The following is a 19,933-nucleotide window of genomic DNA, read 5'->3' as shown; positions in this document are numbered from 1 at the left end:
CTAATAATTCTTTGAGCTACTGTTTGCAGAAACATTCATAGATATTTCCATGAATTGCAATCTCTAATTTAGGCTGTTTAAATCTATCTTTCTTATATATGTTCCTTATATACACACATTTAGATACAGTCTGTGTTCCTATAACCTGAGTTTATTAAATATATGTCGATAAAAAAACTTTCTATGCACATTTACTCTAAGTTCTGTCTGGACCTCCAGAGGTCTCGCTCCATTGCCACTGGCTTGGTTAAAGAAAACCCAACCCTCAGGGACAGTGGGATATAGAGAGCTCCAGCTCCATAGAGCAACTGCAGCCACAGGCTGAGGCAACTACCTTGCTGCATGAGAGCACCAACTCCAAACCAGAAACTATTGAGCAGCGTAAAATTGTTTTCCACTACATCAGAGTCTGGGTTGCATGGATGCGGGTTGTACCACTCGTAAGGGCTAAACCTATAAAGGAGAGAGCAGAAAGACAGTCAGCAAAAAGCACAGAACAGTGTGTTCCCTGGTGCAGATTAAAAGGCTGATAAAACAAAATTTGAAAAAAAAAAAAAAAAAAAAAAAAATCATGAGCAGGAACAATGAGAATGTAAATGTATAGGAATCCTGTTTTGTGGCTTTGGGATCAGAGCCTCTGCAGAGACAAAAGCAAATCATTCAGGCTTTCGCTGAGATCAACTTATTGGCATATTCAAATGCCATCAGTTTATTGTAAGAACGGATCAATAGACTAGAATAACACCGTCACTGGTGATAATGTCCCAGGGCGTGATGATCTTTGGAGCTAATTTTCGATTCACTTACTCAGGAGCCTTTATGTGTATCCTCCAGCAACTGCAGTCACTGTTCTTCTGTTGATGCCCCAACCCGGGACTTTGGCTCTCCTTTTTTCTTTCAACAACCATCTCTGTTCTTACCCTTCCTGCCTGCTTTTCCTCTTTTCTTATAATCCCCCCTCCTCAACTATTCCCATCCCAACAACCTACACCCAATTTTTCCCTGAATGCCTTGCCTCCCCTAAAATACTCCCCCCTTTCACCCCGCCTGCCGCGGTTGATTGTCAGTGTCTTCAGGTCAGTTGTGGACATTTATCATTTATTACCTTAAGCAAAAGTGGCATGGCATTAGCGCAAGGTGATTGGGTTAGGGTTAAGCATCAGGAACTGATTGAGTTTGTGCTAAAGTGGTTGATAGAAGGAACATTGCTTATGCAGAGTTGAGGGGCCCAGTCAGGTAAGGCTGTTGAGGAGCTTTGCCCCAACACACCACATGCTAACAAGCCTGTGGGCAAAGTCTTCAGGGTTTAGACTGTGTAGAAATGTAATGCCATTTGTCAGCTGCGGCTGCACAGGAACACACACATGTTTGGATGGCAATCTTTGTGAGGATATTCATTGACATAATGCATTGGCAAGCAGCTTACTCTAACATAAACCTAATTGTAACCTAAAAAAAAAAATCTCCCTTACTTATACTGTTATCATGGCAGTATTTACCACAGGGACTGCATGACTACTGTATATACATACAGCTATGTCACGTGATCTCTTTGTTGGTGCAGCTGCCTAATTAACAGGTCTTATTTACAAGAATGGTGAATGCAGCAACATTTTTGTCACATTGCTCTCCCTTTCAGATATTTTCAATGCTTTTCCCTTTGAGGATCATCTGCGTGGACATGGTTGTAATGACACACTGTAATTCTTCCTGTCAACGCCATCAAGATGCCCGATTTAGTGGAATGTTAATGAGCTCCGTCTCCTTGGAACTACAACTGAAACGGCACAATGGCCTTGCGGAGCCGTGTGGAACGCAGTGTGTGCGCTCGCTGTGTGTATCGAGCCTCTGGCACATACATGTTTCTGCATACGCCTTCAGAGCTGTGTAGGAGTGTATTTGTATATGGTAGCAGCTGTGTACTTGCATTAGCTCAATCAATTCCATACATTTTCTGTGATGATTTATTTAGGGGGTTGTTCACCGACATTATAATGTGCAGCTGCAGCCGGAGGCCGATTGTGACATCGGATGCACGCACTAGGAAAGGTTGTGGGTGTAAATCTATTGAATGCTCACTTGATTGGATTGTGTTTGCTCCTTGCAGTGTCTACACATGTATTCTTTATGCACCAGGCCTGATGGATCCTCTTTATGACCTTTGCCTGCAGCTAGCCCGTATTCCTGCGGGCCGTGTTCTGCACACCGATCACCAGGAAGAAGGGGATGTGGAACATGCAGACATAAGGTCACCTCCTCACACCGAGCACAGGGGACATGTCGAATTGCACGCAGAATTCTTAAAAAGGACCCCCCCCCTCTCTCCTCCCCACTCCTGTCCCTCTTCCCCTTCACCTGTCCCCAGCCACAATAACAAAACATGCTCCCTCCATTAACTGTCAGTTGGATTCAATTACTCTGCCTGGCTTTATAGATCTGTTGCTTTTATTCTCTCAGGCCAAGTGAAGCGGCTGTGTTGGGAGTCTTAAAAATCATAGGCATCTGGAAGTTGGACTACAAAACTGTAATTCATGTAAACATGTTAAAATACAATTTAAATCATCCCTTCTTCTTGGCAGCTGGGCATTCTCTCGCCTGGAAAATGTTTTGTGATCTGAGAGAGTAGCATTTGTTGTGTTAATAAAGAGAGAAATCAATTCAACTATAAACAGAGCTGGAAGGAACCACAGAGAAATGTATTTCTCTGGAGCTTGAAATAAGATAACTTATTCAGTCAAGAGAAAAAGTGTGAATGCGTGTGGGAAGCGGTTCAAAGGCAGGAATCCCTGGTGAGATTGAGGTGTGTAGTGTTTTATTGTGCAACACTGGGACTTCATATACTCACTCCACTCACTCTAGTTGCAGGGGATTGAAGAAAATAATATACTCTGCATTTGGGGGATTGACCAATCAATCAGCAGCCGTGCAATCAATACTACAATTATGAGAGAACCAACTCAGCGAATTGTAGAGAACCCTGTAGTTCAGATTTAAACTTTACTGAATGTTTTTGGTCACAGTGTGATGACGAGCACTATTTATTGCCATGGTGTGCAAAAGAAAAGGGCACAATGCATGCACAGACAAGAGCATCATTATTAAATAAAAGTACCGAGGCTATTTCATTACAACCAGAGAATATATCAATATAATTGCATGCCAATCACTTACCCTGACCAACCCGCGGAAACAAAGGATTATGGGTATAATTTGCATATTCTGAACAAACTTAGGTGACAGTTGCTGCTTTCTTCTTCATGTGAGCATTTTGCCGGTAACATTTTATGAAATGTGCATTAAACCCAAGCCTCTCAAGATCAACGGAGAGGAGGAGGAGCCCTGGGGTTAACACACATCACACTACATTGTCATGCATCAGGGGTTTGAAGGGGGATAGGTTTATCGAGATAGTGTAAGAATTGTACTTGTACATTGTCAGCAGTGTAGTTGTACAGGTCTTACAGCTGATTAAGAGATTTAACGAGCAGCTGGTTTTACAGTTGCTGATGCTTGCGCAATTATGCCTGGAATATCGTCAGCTAATTTAAAGACCATACAAGTGTTTCCCTTTGTTTGGGGTCCCTCAGTGTAATGAGATCACTTTTATTCTTTATTTCAAAGGTGCTTAGTTTTGATGATGAAGCTGAAAACTTTGAAACATGTTAAAACACTGGTATGGTCCTTTAAGGTTACACGTTTACGGCAGATTTGATATCCTTTTGCTGTGCATCATATCTTCATCACAGACGTATCTAACGTTAAAGAGGCATTCACTGCCTCTTGTCGGACCGTACGAAGCAACTGCTGTATGTTAGTGAAAGCAGGCAAGCAGGTAGGGAAGAGAGGAAGGAGGAGGAGAGGAAGAGGAGGGGGGTTAACATGTTACCTGGCTATGACAAACAGCACACAACTGACACCCAAGCAAGCCAGCAGAATATACATCCAGATATCGGGTGAGAGGGGGTTGAGGAAGGAGAAGACCCCGGGGTTGGTGCCGTTGGGCTTGCGGTACAGGATACTTATCCCCAGCGTCATGTAGGGCTTGGAGAAGTCGATGACCTTCTCTCTGACATAGGTGATGGCCAGAGGAGCAACTGCAAGGTCTGCTTTCTGCAATAAGATAAAAGGGGCAGCACTGAGTGGGTGGAGGGGGAGGGGTGGGGGGGGGGGTGGTGGTGGTGGTGGAGTCCGCCAATAAAAAACAGCCAATTCAATTAACACCGGATTTCTGCCGACAGCTGGTCTGGTCAATATGTACAGGAGGCAGAGACATGAGGGAGAAAATTGCTGGGATCATTACTTCAACTAGATTATCAGGTAGGAGGCCGAGTTTTTCTGTAAATTACAGGTTACGTGTCGGATCCTTCTTACCTGGTGTCAAAGGTGAGTCACCAAGGCAACAATCTTGGGATTAGATTAATCGGTGACAAATTAACCTCACGTCCCCTCTGAACATAACATTAGCCTTCTGTGGAGCTGAAGTATTTTGCATGATCCTTCCAAGTAGCTAGCGTTGCTTGCGCTATCTAGAAAACTACTGGGGAAAGTAAAACACTTCATTTCCTCTGAGCTGAAGGCTTTAAATGGTATAAATTTCCATCTTATCAAGTCATTACTATACTTGACCCTAAAAACCTTCATGCTAAACTGCATCCAATTTGACCACACATGACAAATAGAGAAGAATGGAATATGCCAATGCATACTGTGGTGGTAGAAGAAGTAGAGACCAGTCATGAAGTCAGCAACTTGCTAATATGAGCTAACCTTAGCCACCATAAGCTACTGTTCATACCAGACCGAGTGAAACTGCAGCAAAACCCCTGATTACATCTTCTTATTTATAAGAGGAGTGTATTGTTTGTTCTTTCAGATGTTACATAATCTTTCCACAAAAACACTGTCATCTTATTAAAAGACATGCCAGTGTAGTGAGAATATCAAAATCAAAATCAACTCAAAGGTGACTGCTGATTTCAGACAAAAAGGACGATGGCAGGTTTCTGTGCTTGCATGGCAAAACAATTATAATAACTTGATTTTAGAAAGTTAAAATTCCTACTTTACTGGCAGGATTTCAATTACTTTGATACAAATGATTTAATAATAAGAAAATGTATTTATTTCCCAATTTCTTATCAAAAGGAGAAAATGCTCAGAGGTATACTGAGATTTCTGCATATTTTCCTGTAACTGTTGACTCACATGATCCATTAGCTCCCGCACCATGCCGTTCCATTGGCCTGTACCCTCATCCAGTGCGCCGTACTTCCCGTCTTCTACTAATCGCACCTCATAGCGGAAGCCGAGGATGCCGGAGAGCTCTCTCAGCAGGTCAATACAATACCCCTCAAAGCGGTCGTTCCCATACAGAGGTTTGTCCGACTTCTTAAACATCACGTACGGCTCCTCCTGTACAGGGAAAACAAGTTGAACAGCAGACATCTGTGTGTTTGGTATTTGATATTTTCTGTGTGTATTTGTTGGGTGTGTGTGCTGCTTGTGTGTTCATATGGCTGTCTACCAGTATGGTGGATACACGCAGGGATTTGTTAGCCAGAGAGTCAGTGATGTTGGACGTCTTGCTTTTGTGAGTCTCCGTCATATTCAGACCACTGGGAGGATCCCATGTTCCAATCTGTTGAAACAGTTCACAGTCAAGCTTTTACCCCCATGTCTTGTCTGCAGACAGCAAGTGAAAAGCTGCAATGCATCCGCACCAACATTTTTCTTTTTAACTTGAGACTCAGAAACCACACAGTATCAGAAATGATTGACACACCTTTTCCAGACCCTCCTCTTTCAGACTGATGACATCTAGGTCGAAATCTGTTCTCAGTCCATTGGTCTTGTTGAAGAGAACACGTCCTGTCAAACCATCCCAGTGAGCCTGGAGGCAGAAATATACAGCATCATAAACTAAAATCCTCAGCTCTCGGCAGTTATTCCATTAACCTTAAGACATCGTCTTTCTCGACAATATGAAGCCAACCTCTAACCATAAAACTTTTTCTTTCCCAATTATGAATTCCGTTTGGTTCTCCCTCCACTGTCTATCTCAACAACATAACAAGAAACAATAAAGCAGCGGGAATAGAAGCAGGTTTGACAGGTAAGAGTTCATTATGCATGTGGGTCATTGTTCTTGAAGTTTCACTTCAAAGCCCGTGGAGGAACAGACGGGCACGAAGAGTGATAGCAGACATAGGAGGGGGAGGAAACATCAGCTACTACAATGGCTCATTCTGAAAATTACCTGCAATGATACCATCCACAGAATGAAAGGGCTTTGTAGAACAAAGCAAATGGCTGACCCTGACTAGAGTTAAGGAGACACACTGAGGCTTTGATATAAACACTGGTGGAGATATGCACAGAGAAAGTGTGTGTGGGGGGGAAAGAGAACGAAGCATCCCAAAAACATGTAGTTACTGCTGGATAATGTTGTAGGCATTTAGATCCCATTTTTATAAAGTAAATTGAGTGTTAAGATAAGGAAAAAAAACACGAGATGTTTAAATATGTTTTATCATGATAAAACGTTTGCTGGAAAAGAACCATTTAAATTGGGTGATTAAGTTAAACAAAAGCATCACAGTAATCAGCTGCAAAATGCTTGCAAACACATCATCGCACTAATCCATACCACACAATAACGGGGCTACGGGGTGCAGCCGATTCTATAGGTCAGAGGTCAACACATAGGGGGCAGAGATGTCTCTGTACCTCTTTGATAAGGTTGATGAAACGCCCTCCAAAGCGCCACGGCTTGTGGCGATTACACTGCAGGGAGCTGACAGTGATCTGCTGCGACTGCTGCACCGCCACCGCCACCACATGCACGGCGTCATACATCAGCGCTGCGTCCGTCTGCAAACAGGAAGGTAATATTATTAGACACTTTTATGAAGCCGGTTGATACCTCTGTCCACACAACCTTCCATCGCTCCTTTTGTCCAGCTGTGGGGGGGGGGCATGAGAAACTGGGAGAAGTCTCGAGTGACTCGCTTTACCCTTTAGTCACGAAAAGAGGACATGAATTAGGAGTATTGCCAGCAGTCAATGCCTCGCACAAATGGCAGCGTCTCAGCCTGTTAGTAAAAAAATACCCAACCACTGTCTGAGGCAATCAGAAAGCTCTGGCAGGGAGAGGTTCTCAGTGGAAGGCCGGCCTGTCACTGTGAAGACGAATGCTTCCTGATGGGTGCGCCTGTTCCCCAGAGAGAATGAACGCAAAACAGGCACCAGTGCAGACAAGACAACTCTGACTGGCTCAGTCATTATGACATGCGAAGTACAGAGCACAAAGAGTTGCTGTGATACATGGTGAATCGCATTGAAAACCACCTATGATAGCCATCTGTATAACCCCAGTAATAAGTCATCAAAGGGAGGAAATGCTCAAGCTGAAATTTCTCACCCTGACATGCTGAGATTTATCTTTACTGCTCCAGTTGGCACACATGAATTAGTTTCATGCCGTCTGTCCACAGAGTTTGTGACACTCCACATTTACCCAGGTCAACACATTACAGCTCAGCTCAGATCCTCTTTCCATGGTCCCGCACAGGCTGAAATACATTGTGGTGATCTCATTTGACAAGTCCTGGATGACCAACCTGCGAGGGACTATGAAAAATCATTTTGAGGCTACAAAGAATCTGCTGCAATAGGATCTTTATGGATGTGCTGGCTGCCACAAAGAATGAGCTGGGCTTCAATACAGCCAGGCGCACAGTGGGAGTCCGCCGAGCTGCTGCACTGCACATATCGACTCCTTATGTTCTCTCTATAGGTGCAGTGAAGCATCCACTTTATCCACATGGGAGAAAAGGAATGTGACCCGAGAGGGGAAAAAGTATGTTCCATGTACAGTTTATTTAAGCCTTATTAATGGTGACAGGCCAATTAAAGAAATGAATCTTCTATCCAACAGCAAGAAAAGAGGAAAATAAAGATAGAAAAGGATGGGGTCTAGTTCATGTGTAGTTGCAGCAGTGGGCAGATTGTCAGCTTTTAGCTTGTCCACCATTTCTACTGTGCTTTAGGTGTTGAGGTGACTGCTGATGTCAAAGGCAGCAGCAGATCAGAGAATGGGTGGCACATCTTTGGGCTCTTTCATCTACTCTCCTTTCCTGGAAAAAGGGAACAGCTATAGGGCCATATCTGCACTCCCAGTCCCAGCAGTGAGTATATGTGGAGTGAGTATGTGTGTGTGTGTGTGTGTGTGTGTGTGTGTGTGTGATGTTCATGACAAATACTGATTAGGAAAAAGAGTCTGTCATTCCTCTAATATATGTCTTGAATAAAGAAACGTTATACACGCAGTCAGTATGCAAACAATATTTTCTCTACTGAAGGGAAAGTTTGTGATGTGTCAGTCCAGTGTTCCATTTCAAAAGTACACGATACATAAATTTAATCAATGAAAATATTTCACGACTGATTTTAGTTTGGCTGTGACATTGTTGAAATAATGCAATTCATATAAAATCTTCACATCTACTATTTCTTTTCAGTTGTACATGTGACCTTTTAACTTCCCTCCAACAAACTTGATTTTTTTTCTCTTAAAATAACTCAATATCACAACGTTCATATTCTTCCAGCTACAAACTCTTTATTCATTCAGCTCAAACTACAGTATCCACTTGTATTTTCCACTTCATTATTATGGCTATAAATATATTCTGTGAAAAACACTTCTGGGAATAACAATCTGACAACTTGTTTGCTAAAAACAGATACAGTCTGAACGTTCTGCTTGGAAGTTTATTTTTACTTTACTTTTCATACTAAATTAAGGCCGAGTATGAAATTCTACTGGATTGTTTTAGCACAACCTTGATGTGTGACAGAAGGCTTGTACCTTAAACTTCAAGGAATGCTGGTGTTGAACTGTTTTTTTTCAAAGCTATTTGCAGCACAGAGTATCCATATCAAATTGTTTTTTCTGACACTCTTTAAAGTGGATTTTGCAACAAAATACAGCAAAATCCTTCTATTTTGTTTTCAGACATCAATAGTTTCTAGAAAAGTTACACAGAAATATGAACAGACAGCATGTTAGAGTACTTCAGTCTATGGCAGCTATTTGATATGCTTTAAAGTGAGAAAGATTTGGAACTTTCAAAACCTGGAAATACTTTTTTTTTTTTTGCTGACTTGTGGGCAGTGGACACCAGCTGTGAACACAAAAGCGACACTATTCAACTTGATATGATAAACTTTATTTCAAACAGTTTACACATCCAGTAGTTAAGAAGCAACATTACCTGTCATTTAGAGCTGGACTCTGGTGACCTTTTTTATTTTGCTGAATACAGCTGCGTGCTGTGGCCAAAAATAACACTATGAAGGAAATGAGAGTGTAGCGAAACAATACAGTTGTACACTGGACAGCTAAACACCGAGCTGAAACTCGCTGCAGATCTCTGTACAGCTGCTCCAAAAACAGCTCTTTTGTGAAAACAGCTTACCACAGTTAAATTTTAAAGTTAAGTGTCCTCTAGTAATTACCCAGAGAAGTGACACAGTTCAGATAACCTATTATAATCTATTTAAAGTGGGTTTATCCTTGTTAGGAAGAGGCGGGTTAGGTGAATGGGTCGATTAAAACGGCGAAATCCAAACAATTCCAAATAGTGGGGACAGTGTTTTAATATCTCTTATCATTGCCATGGCAACAAAGGTTGCGCACAATGTGGTTCATACTTTTTTAACCCAAACTTTCTCCAACCAAGTGTTTTTTGTGTCTAAACTTAACCAGGAGCTCTAATTTAGGAAACACTCCTGGGTCGTATTTGAGGGTAATAACAACCGGCCCATATGATTGCATGGGTTGGAGGCCTTGTTGGAAACGCTGAGAGGAGCTGCAGAGTCAGGTGATAATTCTCTGTAGATTCATTACTATGAGTGACACCTTTTACACTGACATCTAATGTCTTAATGTTATTATAAAATATACCTTCTTTAAGATGTGAAATTGCTTAAAATAAAACGTTTTTACTGCACAATTCCTTGTGGAATTAACTTACGATTACAAATAAGATTGAGTAGCTCAAGTTAGTGTTGTCAATGACTGAGACTACTTTATGATGCAGTATCCTGTTTCAAACTGAACTTTAAAAAGCCTTTTAAGATGCTACAATGACAATTACATGCTTCATCAGCAGCCGTGTAAAGAGTTTTTTTTTATCCGGGCAAAATTAGAGACGGGAGTTGTTTTTTTTATGGTCACAAAAAGATCGATTTGTCTAGCAAAGTTCATTAGTTTATTTGAGAACAGGATATTGGATATGTAACAGTATGAACACAGTTCTGTACGCTGCTGTGTTTGCACGCAGAGGCCAAAATATTTCACTGACTCCTTCATCCTCTTTGTTTGAATGATTTATGTCATTCTATTAGCTTCTGTCGTGACTTAACAACCATTCCTGGAAATATTTTTCCCATCTTTTAACTTTTGATGGCTATGATATATCAAATACTGTCGGGCTCAAATAATTTAGAAGGCAGAGATCTTTTTCCTACTTTGGAGCAGAACAATTCCTGAAAAATCCCTTTGTGATGGAAACAAAAAGAGGCTGGTATCAAGTGGAAGGAGAGATCAAGGGGGGGAATATGAAATGATGGCTCACAGCTCAGGCACATTGCACTCCATTTAAAAACAATCCAAGAGCGATCTTGATATTTATTACAAAGCCAAGCACAGGTCCTGTTGGGTGTTTTAAGCGCTTTAAGTGGAACCAATCTTGAACCCCTGGGACACTCGGAGAGAGAGGGGAAGGGGTTTCAAAGAAGATGCCCAAAGTTTTTGTTTCCTTGTCCTTCTCATGTCTCTCCATCTCTCTCTCAGCCACCCACATAACCATCTGAAATCCCACAGTCCCCTTTTGCGTCAACAAATGTACCAGCCTGGCAACCATTTTCCATCAGTTAACAACTTGCATTTTAGCGTTACAGGTTTATTTCAAACTTAAAAACTAGACTGGATATGTGAGTAACAAATACTGACACACCTGGCGGAAAACACTTCGAGGAAACACGAACGCATGCCAATTAGCTCGATGTGTGCACCCAACACAAACGTGATCACACCTAGAAACAGTGACAAAACCTCAACTTGCAAGCTTCCCAGAGGCATGCCTCATTTGTCGTGTAGTTGCATGCAGCTTCCTCATTTAGAACAGGTGAGCCGCATTCGACTGAACTATGTGTATGTCTGCGTGTGTGTTTATACAAATGTATTCATTTTCCCTGCATCAGTATTCACACCAGCTCGCCACCTGTGAATAATTCCATAATTCCTCTGATAATGTAGCACCCTGAAAAACGACATCTCTTTCTCTTCTCTCCCCTTCCCAATGAGCTGTCATCTCCCCACACACACACACACACACACACACACACACACACACACACACACACACACACACACACACACACACCCGGCTGGTGATGGACATGTACTGTGGCTGCTGGTGTACAGTGGGCCTCCACTGTTTATACATATAATATACATCTGATTAGCCCTAATGAGATTAGCACTGACCAGTTATTCACCATGCATCACTGGGCTGCAGCTACCAGGTGCACCACAACAACAACACACACGCACGTAAAAATATGCACACACGTCCCGGCAGCATTGCCATCAGCATCAGATTCACAGTGTCAGCAGGAGGGAGGGAAGCTCTTTGTTTTTCTTGGAGCTGAAGTCACTCTGCCCTCAGATCCCAGACAGACTCATGGGGTTTGATGATTTGATAGAAGGAGGTAATTATTCATTTCATTCTGGAGTTTATATGTATTTTTGCTGCTTCACGGCACAATTGATGCAAGTATAAGTCACGCACACCTATTTTTTTTAAAAGCAATTTTTAACAACTAAATCTTCACTGGTCAAGTAGTGGTTTATTTCATTTTTTTTCCCAATAAAAATACCATCTAAATACCCAATCTGAGTCACCTCCACCCCCGCCGAGTGAGATACTGCAATAGTTTTATCTGCCAACATGAAATTCTCACGCGGAGTACGGACACTGGTGGGAAATGTCTGTACATAATTAGTGCTGAATTTTAACCAGTGTGGAAAATGAAAAAGGAAAATGAAACTGCATAAACAAAAGTGGACTCGGTGACATTAGATGAGGGTCTGTATCACTTCCAGTCATTTAAATAACAATTAGAAAAATATATTGATTTGCTTGATGCAAGTTAGAAGATCAATGCCCTCATGTCTATCTGTTCAATATAAAACTGGAGCCAGCTGTTATGTTATTATATAGAGTAATGAGGCAGAGAGTCAGGCTGCTCTCAACATGTTTCTCAGAACCACACAGTTAAACATGACATCTGCAGTCTTGTAACATGTACACTCTTTGGCACAGATATATTAAGTTAGGATTTGTTTTCCCACTTAAACCTTTTAAGTTGTTATTAGATTTCACATTTATAATCAGATATCGTTTCACTTGAACTGATTAACACAAATCAGTCATTTTATTTCTCTTTTTTCTCAGCACAATAACAGTGCAACGTCATAAATCCAGTCTGTATGACTGACATGAATGCTTGAATCTATAAAATATGCAGCGCCATGGTCAAGTGTGATTTTATCACCAGTCCCTGAGTTAATGTTGCTTTGGTGTTGGCTAGTCTCATGTAAGTGGGTCTGGTATCTCCTTAACAGTCCATCTTCTGCTTTGAACACAGACCGCATATAAAAGTTGATGCAGCTTCCAGGTCTGAAAAATCAGGGGAAAAAAAATTGTCGCTAAATTGTTCGCCTCCGTGACTTCTAGATGCCGTCCATGTTGCCGTCGCCTAACAGCAGTGTTCTTACGACTTAACCACTTGAACGCTGAGTGTACCGTTCACATAACTTCCCATATTGAAACCACAAGCTGAAGCGTTTCGTGTAAAGGCAGCATAAGTCAGGTGGATAATGAGGATTGCGGTGTTTGTTGTAGAGTCTCTTTTTTCTCTTTCTGGATTCTCCTGAACTGCTTGATGTTCGATCAGTGTGGAGTTAAGCATACAGCCAGAGTCAAAAGAATTCCAGCAACAAGAAGAACAAGAAGCCACACAAGTCAGAATGGGTTTAAACAAAGAAATGAAAGACACCTGACAGAAGAAAAGTGGCAAGTCCAAGACGCTTGAAACAAACTACCCACCAGGTACCTTGAAAAACTGTGATCAAGTGTCTTAAGGATAACTGGTACTGTTTAAAAGGCAAATGGTGGTGAGATTTTCCCTGTTTAATGCATTTTCTATGCAGTGATGTGGCAAATATAAACTATTACTAAAGTAGTATCTTTACTTTAATTTTGGGGCCTACAACCTTTGCGCAGTGCTGTGTATCTGGCATTAAGGTGTTACATGAGCCCCTGGGTGATGAAACAGAGTCACTGCACTAAGAATTGTGCAAATGTTAACTTCTAGCTGGAAAATGAAAAGACGCGAGTTAAACAACAGTGAAATGTGACATATGTGATTTATGGGTATATTATGGCTGTTTCAGGTTTCCTAGCAGAGAAGAGAGAGCACGCAGTGTCAGATCATTTTGGTGAGAAAAAAAAAAGCCCTTGGGTGACTGCGGCTCAGTGTGCTGCCATCTCTCACTGTCCGTAACTTTTACATTCTGCCTCTCCTCGTATCTTTCTTTCTGACTGCCTATATTGTGCCGCAGTCCCTCCTCCCCTGGACCCTGTCTCTTCCTCCCTTTCATCCCTTTTGTCGCCGTGTGCCTTCCCCACTTGCTCTCCACAGAATTTCACTGAGCTTTGTGTTGAGTATTGCTCAGTGTGGATATATGTGGGCCTTTGCCAGTGTCGTCAGTGTTATTTTTCCTCTTTTTCTTTTGTGCATTAGAAGTTTAATCCCTTTCTCACATTGCATTTCCACATGCTGAGGCAACAGAGCAGCCCTGCTGTATTTCCTTATTTTTTTTTTTAAATGAGGTTTTTGTCACGGGGAAGTAAGACTGGCTTCTTCCAACAAGGACTCTTGGGTAACAGATTCACTGATGGTGGCTGGATTTATGTGAAAGCGCATTCATGGTTTTATTGTAGATTTAAGCACACTTTAAAGGGGAATAAAGGACTACACTTCAGAGTTTTTGGTTGGAAAAAGAGGGTCCTGTGGGAGTGGTGAGAGTCTGAGCAGAACTCTGTTTGATGTGTGTCTATATATACTGATTCAGCAGTGATGTAGTGTTTTCTTAATACCCTTATCAAATACTGACAGACGCTTTAATGTTGACAACCTCCATTTTGAATATACATTTTACCTATCAATGACTAAGTGATCTTTTTGCTTCAAGAATAACTTCTTTCTTTACTATGACCTCATGGATTTTTCCACCACGTAATGCCAATAAACTGTATATTTGAGTTTTGGAAAAAGGGCAAAGGGTAGGGAAAGAGTTAATCCCCATGTCAAACTTCTAAAACAATTGGTTTACAAAGCTAAATGGATGAAGCAGATCAAATATGCACAGATTGATCATTCTACCTACTTAGTCCCCGTTCTGTTTGTTACAAACAAACTACTAAAATTGCTGCCAGAAACACTTTATCGCATACTCGATTTTCCCCTCAATGGTTTATGACAACGTTGACGTGCTAATGTTGAGCAGGTCATATTCACCATGTTCAGTTTAGCATGTGGGCCTGCTAACATTTGATGAACAGCACTCTGTTCAAAGTCTAACTGAGGCTTGAGGTAATGTCATTAGTTTTGATGTTTTTACTTTTGTTCATAATTTAAAGTATTGGAAAAATAGAAATGTATTTGGACATTCTGCTAGATGAAAGGTCGGGGAATGAGCAAAGTCAATGCAATTCATCCTGTGATGGATAGTAATGTTTGTACCTAAATTTCATGAAAATACTCCCAAAAGTTGTTGATACATTTCACTAAAAACTTTAAACCTCACCCTTTTCATCTCCGGAGTTAAGCCACTAGCGTGTTTAAAAAAATCAGTAGTATGACTGCACATGAAAAACATCAAATGATACCGTTTCAAACTATTTTATTAAGTCTGACAAAAGAGGCAGTGAATTCTCAGAGCAGCGGGGTCCCACCAGACCCTTCCGGCAACAGCATGCTGCTGGCAGCTCGGTCCAGTTCAGAGTCCACCCTAATTAACACCATGCTGCCTAACCTACATCTGATTAAGTGGCTGTTTAACATGATGGCCTTTCCTCATATTTAATCAGCCTCCAGCCAGGATGTGCAAAAGAGGATAGTAGGTGCCCACTCCACAGGTTTTTATCTCCCCTCAATTCGTCAGAAGTACTTTCCAAAATTACCAGAGTAACAAAACTTTTACAATTCAAGCCTCTTGAAAGCAAGCCAAGGCATGGCTTCTGATTAAATGGTGAGTCGCTTAAGAACTAGGCTTCATCTGTGACAAAGGCAAGTTGGAGCTCGGCTCTAGACTCAACATTCCTGTGTATTTCGCTACCATCTGGTGGACTCTGGTGGCCAGAAAGAGAAACAGAGAGTGAGAGGATGTCAGCAGTATGGAGAGAGTCCACACTTGATTCATAGTGTAAACAACACAGGCAGTGTTAATTACATCTGGGGTACTGATGAACACAGGCCATTTTGCAGCGGTCTCTCCACAATACCGGAGCAGGAAGATGCTATCAATTTCTTTAAAAATGTTTACTACAGGAAAATCTTTTGTTTTTCTGTGCCGATACTGGATGAGAATATGCATTATTTTGTTGATGAACTGCAGTAACTGGAGTACAGTGCAGCATGAAATCCTTGTTTTCCATGTGTGGATACAAGAGGCATGCTTTTACACATGTTTCTCTGCAGTTGTATTTGTCATGTTTTTGTGACTTCGTACAGTGGTAGAAAAAGCATTTAGAGTCCATTAACAATTAATAAGTCTTATTTAAGCAAAAATATATACACATCAATACAATATATTAAAAACATATTTATAAGAAGCAAAAAGATATTATGCAGAATGGTCCCTTTTCATGTATATTACTAGATTACGCAAGTAAGTGACATATTAATGCTGTAGCTGATTATGGTACAATTTTTTTTTTTAACTACATTATTAACTTTTATTTTTTCATGCTTATTTTAGGTTTTCTAAATCTAGATCTGGAAAAGAACTGTTAACTAACTGTTAAATAAATGTAGAGGAAAAGAACAGTATTTCCCTCAGAAATATAGTGAATTAAGCATCACAAAATCCAAACATTTGAATTGATTAAGAGCATCTCAGTAATGCGCAGTTGTCTTTGTATTCACTGTACATGTCTGTGAATCTATTTACACTGTTTAACTCTATGCTCATACAGTGTATATTGTACCATCCATCGATAGATAGATAGATAGATAGATAGATAGATATCTATGCAAGCAGTATCTATCTCTCTCTCTATATCTATATCTATATATATCTATATAGATATATATCTATATGTGTAGGTGAGAGGGACAGCCTCTGAAAGGATGATGGCATGCCAAGAGATCCCAAGGCCACCCAATGTCCGTGAGTCCGAGTGTGACCATGACACAGCTCCTGCTGCGTGCACTGGCCTCCGGGGGCTGATTGTATGATAGTGATCTGATGATGGTTGTGGTCCCTGATTGCAAAGGCTTTTATTGTCCTATATACCATCAGCAGCAGGCGCCTGCTTGCATTACTGCAGAGGAATGTCTTCTGTGCATGTGTATGTGACTAGTATGTAGATAGCATGAAGGTATCTCTTTGACTGCATCTTGTCATTTTAACCTATTTGCATTGTAAAAAATTCAACTTTTTCCTCTTTCAGTTTTGGTTTGTTAACATGTAGAAAAAGTAAATTAATGAAAAATCAAAGTAAAATGTGTTGGAGGAAGCGAAATCGAAGGGAAAAAAAAGGATAATAAATCCTCATTTTAAATTCCTCCTCTCCCTCTGCCTGTTCTCACTCACAAAAGGCTTCTATGAACCGAGGGAGCAGTGGTGCTAATAATGTTGATGCTGTGCCAAGCCCAGCTGGTGGTGCCCGGCACAGGGCATCGAGTGTCTGCTCTCCACAGTTGCTGTCTTTAAAAGGCTCTCTCCTCTGCCAACTGGGATCAGAGGGAGGGAGATCACATTGCTGTAATGGACGCAACCAACCTGTGAACCCGTGTGGAGCTCATTCTGTGTGCTCCATCCATCCTATGTAGCAAATATAATATTGAAGCATCACCTCATTTTATGTAGCTCAAAAAAGGAGGGTTTGTCAGTGCACAGGAGAGAAGAAACGGACTCATACTGGATTCTTTAGGCAACATACTGCATAGGCTACAATATGAAGGCCTATATATGTTTATTATTATTGAAGGAATGTGTAAATGTGTTTTTATAAAGAACGGTAATCAAGATATGTACTGGAAGGGGCATTTTTCAGTGCTCTCTATTGTAGCATTTATGCAATGGTTGCTATGCTGTTTCTAAACATAGTTTTTTTTTGTGTGTACTTTAGTTACTATATCGTATTGGTGTAAGGCTAAAAGTGTCTAGTCATGTTGATGTACCATTTGGGCCCTGTTAAAAACAGAAATAAAGCAGCACAATGCTACATTTGGTGTACTGAGAACTTATTTAAGCTGCAGGGTAGAAACTGAAGTTTGTTTGAGCAAATAAAAAGATTCCCTAAGTGCTGAATTTAATTTCCCACAAAGTATATTGTGCAGTGATTCATATCAGACAAAATTACAGCATGTATCCTCCATTCAATATCACACTGACTGGGGAGCAGCAAATTTGGCTAAACATCCACACTGAGGACCCTCATTTGGTTAAAATGTTGTATTAATGAAGCTCACTGGGAGAGGGATTCATGTGTCGCTACTCTCTTCAGATTCCAGGCTGCCATGTGCTATAACAAACCCACCAGTGAGGCCAAACCTGAGCCAAGTCTTCCTCTTTGGAAGAGCCACCAACCAGGGAAGTGAATCAGACATCTTACAGTCTGTCTTCAGTGCATTTCACACTTACACGCAGCACAATATAAACACTCACTAGTCCGTAAGCATGCATGATAAACACCATCTAACTGGAGCGTAGCTGCTACCAAGCAAGTTCCTCCATCCTGCTCTCACTGTGTGGGTGTCTCCCACTCTACTCCCAGCAGTGCTTGTTAATGCAGCTAGGTGTCTGTCTGCCTCCCCTCCCCCTCCTCCCCCTCTCTCTCTCTACCGCTGCGCATTTCTAAGCCAACCTGCCTCCTCCCTTTTTCTCTTCTTCTTTCATTATCTGCTCCCATTAGTCCTCATTTAAACTCAAATAGAAATTCTCAGCAAAAAATATTTTAAAAGGTCCAATCTGTGATAGAAAAAGTACAAAATATTAAATTGAAACCTGCAGATATAATTTCAGTCCAGTCAATTTCTGGTGGTTATTGATGGTAGCAGGAAGATCATTGCAATAATTATACTTTCCCAAATTCAGCTCAAATAAACTAGTGAGGGATTTGAAAAGTAATGTGCCATGTAGTTTTAGTAAAGAAGCCTAATGAAGAGTGAGATCACATGTTGTCTTTCACATTATGTAACGTGCTTGTATGCTGCGCATTTTGTTTTCAGAATAACATCCAGGGGCCCATTTCACAAAAACAATTTGAGGACACACCTATCGCAAACAGCGGCAACGTCACGATTCACAAACGAATGTCACTCACAAATTACAATTACATCTGGGAGTGCTGCAGGGCTCTCAAACGCTCCGGCACATGTCACAGATACTGTTTGTTTTGGTTCGTGAAACGTGTCAAAATTAACAGGGAGAAAATCATCTCACGTTGCAAATCACAGCACACATGTTGCAAAATGTGGTGAAACGGGGACCGGTAGGAGCATGGAGCATTTCCTGTGAATCGCCTCTGCATGCTATTGGCTCTATATCCCATGGGGGAACAACAGACTGCCATAAACTATTATACAGGGAGGCAGTTACAGAGTGCAAATACACTGAGGAGCTATTGCAGAGAAATGCTTGCCATAAATAATGTTATATAATGTCAATTTTTAAGTATTATAACTTTGAGTATGGAGAATGCACCAGATCTCCTTTTTAATTTTTTTTTTTTATGTTACCAAAACTAGCTTTTCTTACGTTCTATGTGCATCCAAACAAACCAGGTTTGTTTTTTTTGGGGTATTTTCATGAAGAATTATTACATTATCCATATCTCTTGGAAGGTTTGCTGAGTATGGATGTATCTCAGCGTGATTGTTGTGTTTTCAATTCATTTAGCCTGCTTTAGTCAAACATTCTTTTCACTGTGTCCCGTGTGAACAAAAAGAGCAGCCCCACCATGTCACACACACTATCCACACAATTGTTCTCTATTAATAAGAGAGTCATTATTACGAGCTACACTAAACTTTTCAATTGTGTTGATGACAACTGAAGAACATCCGACTCTGTGGTGGTAATTATAGCTCAATGAAATGTAGACTTATGAAATGTTGCAGATGTGGAAAATATCTGGGCCTAAAGCCTCAGTGAGGCGTACAACTAGGAAACTGTTCTTTCTCAGTTAAATCCAAGTATATGCTTAGCTCATTGAATGGGGATTTAAAATGATTCAAATTACAACAAAGCATTAAAACCAAATATCTCATTAGCTGCAGGGAATAATTACACAAAGATGAGACAAAATAATAATCAGATTAAATACAAAATAATCAAATACATCTGGCTGTTTGTGTATCTGTCTGGCTGTACGCAGGTTGTAGGTCTCTAGTTGCTGTAAATCCACCTCAAGATGGAGGGTTAAAACAACTCGAGCTTGACATTAGTCGACGCAAACAGGCAAGATCAACAGCACATACACAACAAATGAACTGGACTAATTAGCATCCCCACTCTGATTGTGCGTCCCTCCATGTCAGAGATACCTCTGACAAACACAGTTAGGAAACA

At 41.0% G+C, this 19,933-nt stretch overlaps 1 protein-coding gene across 2 annotated transcripts in view; it reads right to left on the bottom strand.

Moving 5' to 3' along the window:
- The window catches only part of LOC138203343 (glutamate receptor ionotropic, kainate 2-like), a 60,486-nt gene that overhangs the window by 12,233 nt on the left and 28,320 nt on the right, over nt 1-19,933 (bottom strand). For both annotated transcript variants that reach the window (XM_069158108.1, XM_069158109.1), the window contains exons 7-12: nt 6,727-6,870; nt 5,783-5,890; nt 5,525-5,638; nt 5,206-5,412; nt 3,887-4,110; nt 335-453 (exon numbers count right to left, since the gene is read on the bottom strand). In XM_069158108.1, coding sequence (XP_069014209.1) covers nt 335-453; nt 3,887-4,110; nt 5,206-5,412; nt 5,525-5,638; nt 5,783-5,890; nt 6,727-6,870 — 916 coding nt within the window. The remainder of the gene's footprint in view (nt 1-334; nt 454-3,886; nt 4,111-5,205; nt 5,413-5,524; nt 5,639-5,782; nt 5,891-6,726; nt 6,871-19,933) is intronic.

The sequence above is a fragment of the Embiotoca jacksoni genome, unplaced genomic scaffold (genome assembly GCF_022577435.1).
Source record: "Embiotoca jacksoni isolate LCO1_2020_lvr unplaced genomic scaffold, fEmbJac1.0.p SCAF_23, whole genome shotgun sequence".
NCBI classification, from domain to species: Eukaryota; Metazoa; Chordata; class Actinopteri; family Embiotocidae; genus Embiotoca; species Embiotoca jacksoni.
This window is presented reverse-complemented; position numbering and strand designations above follow the sequence as displayed.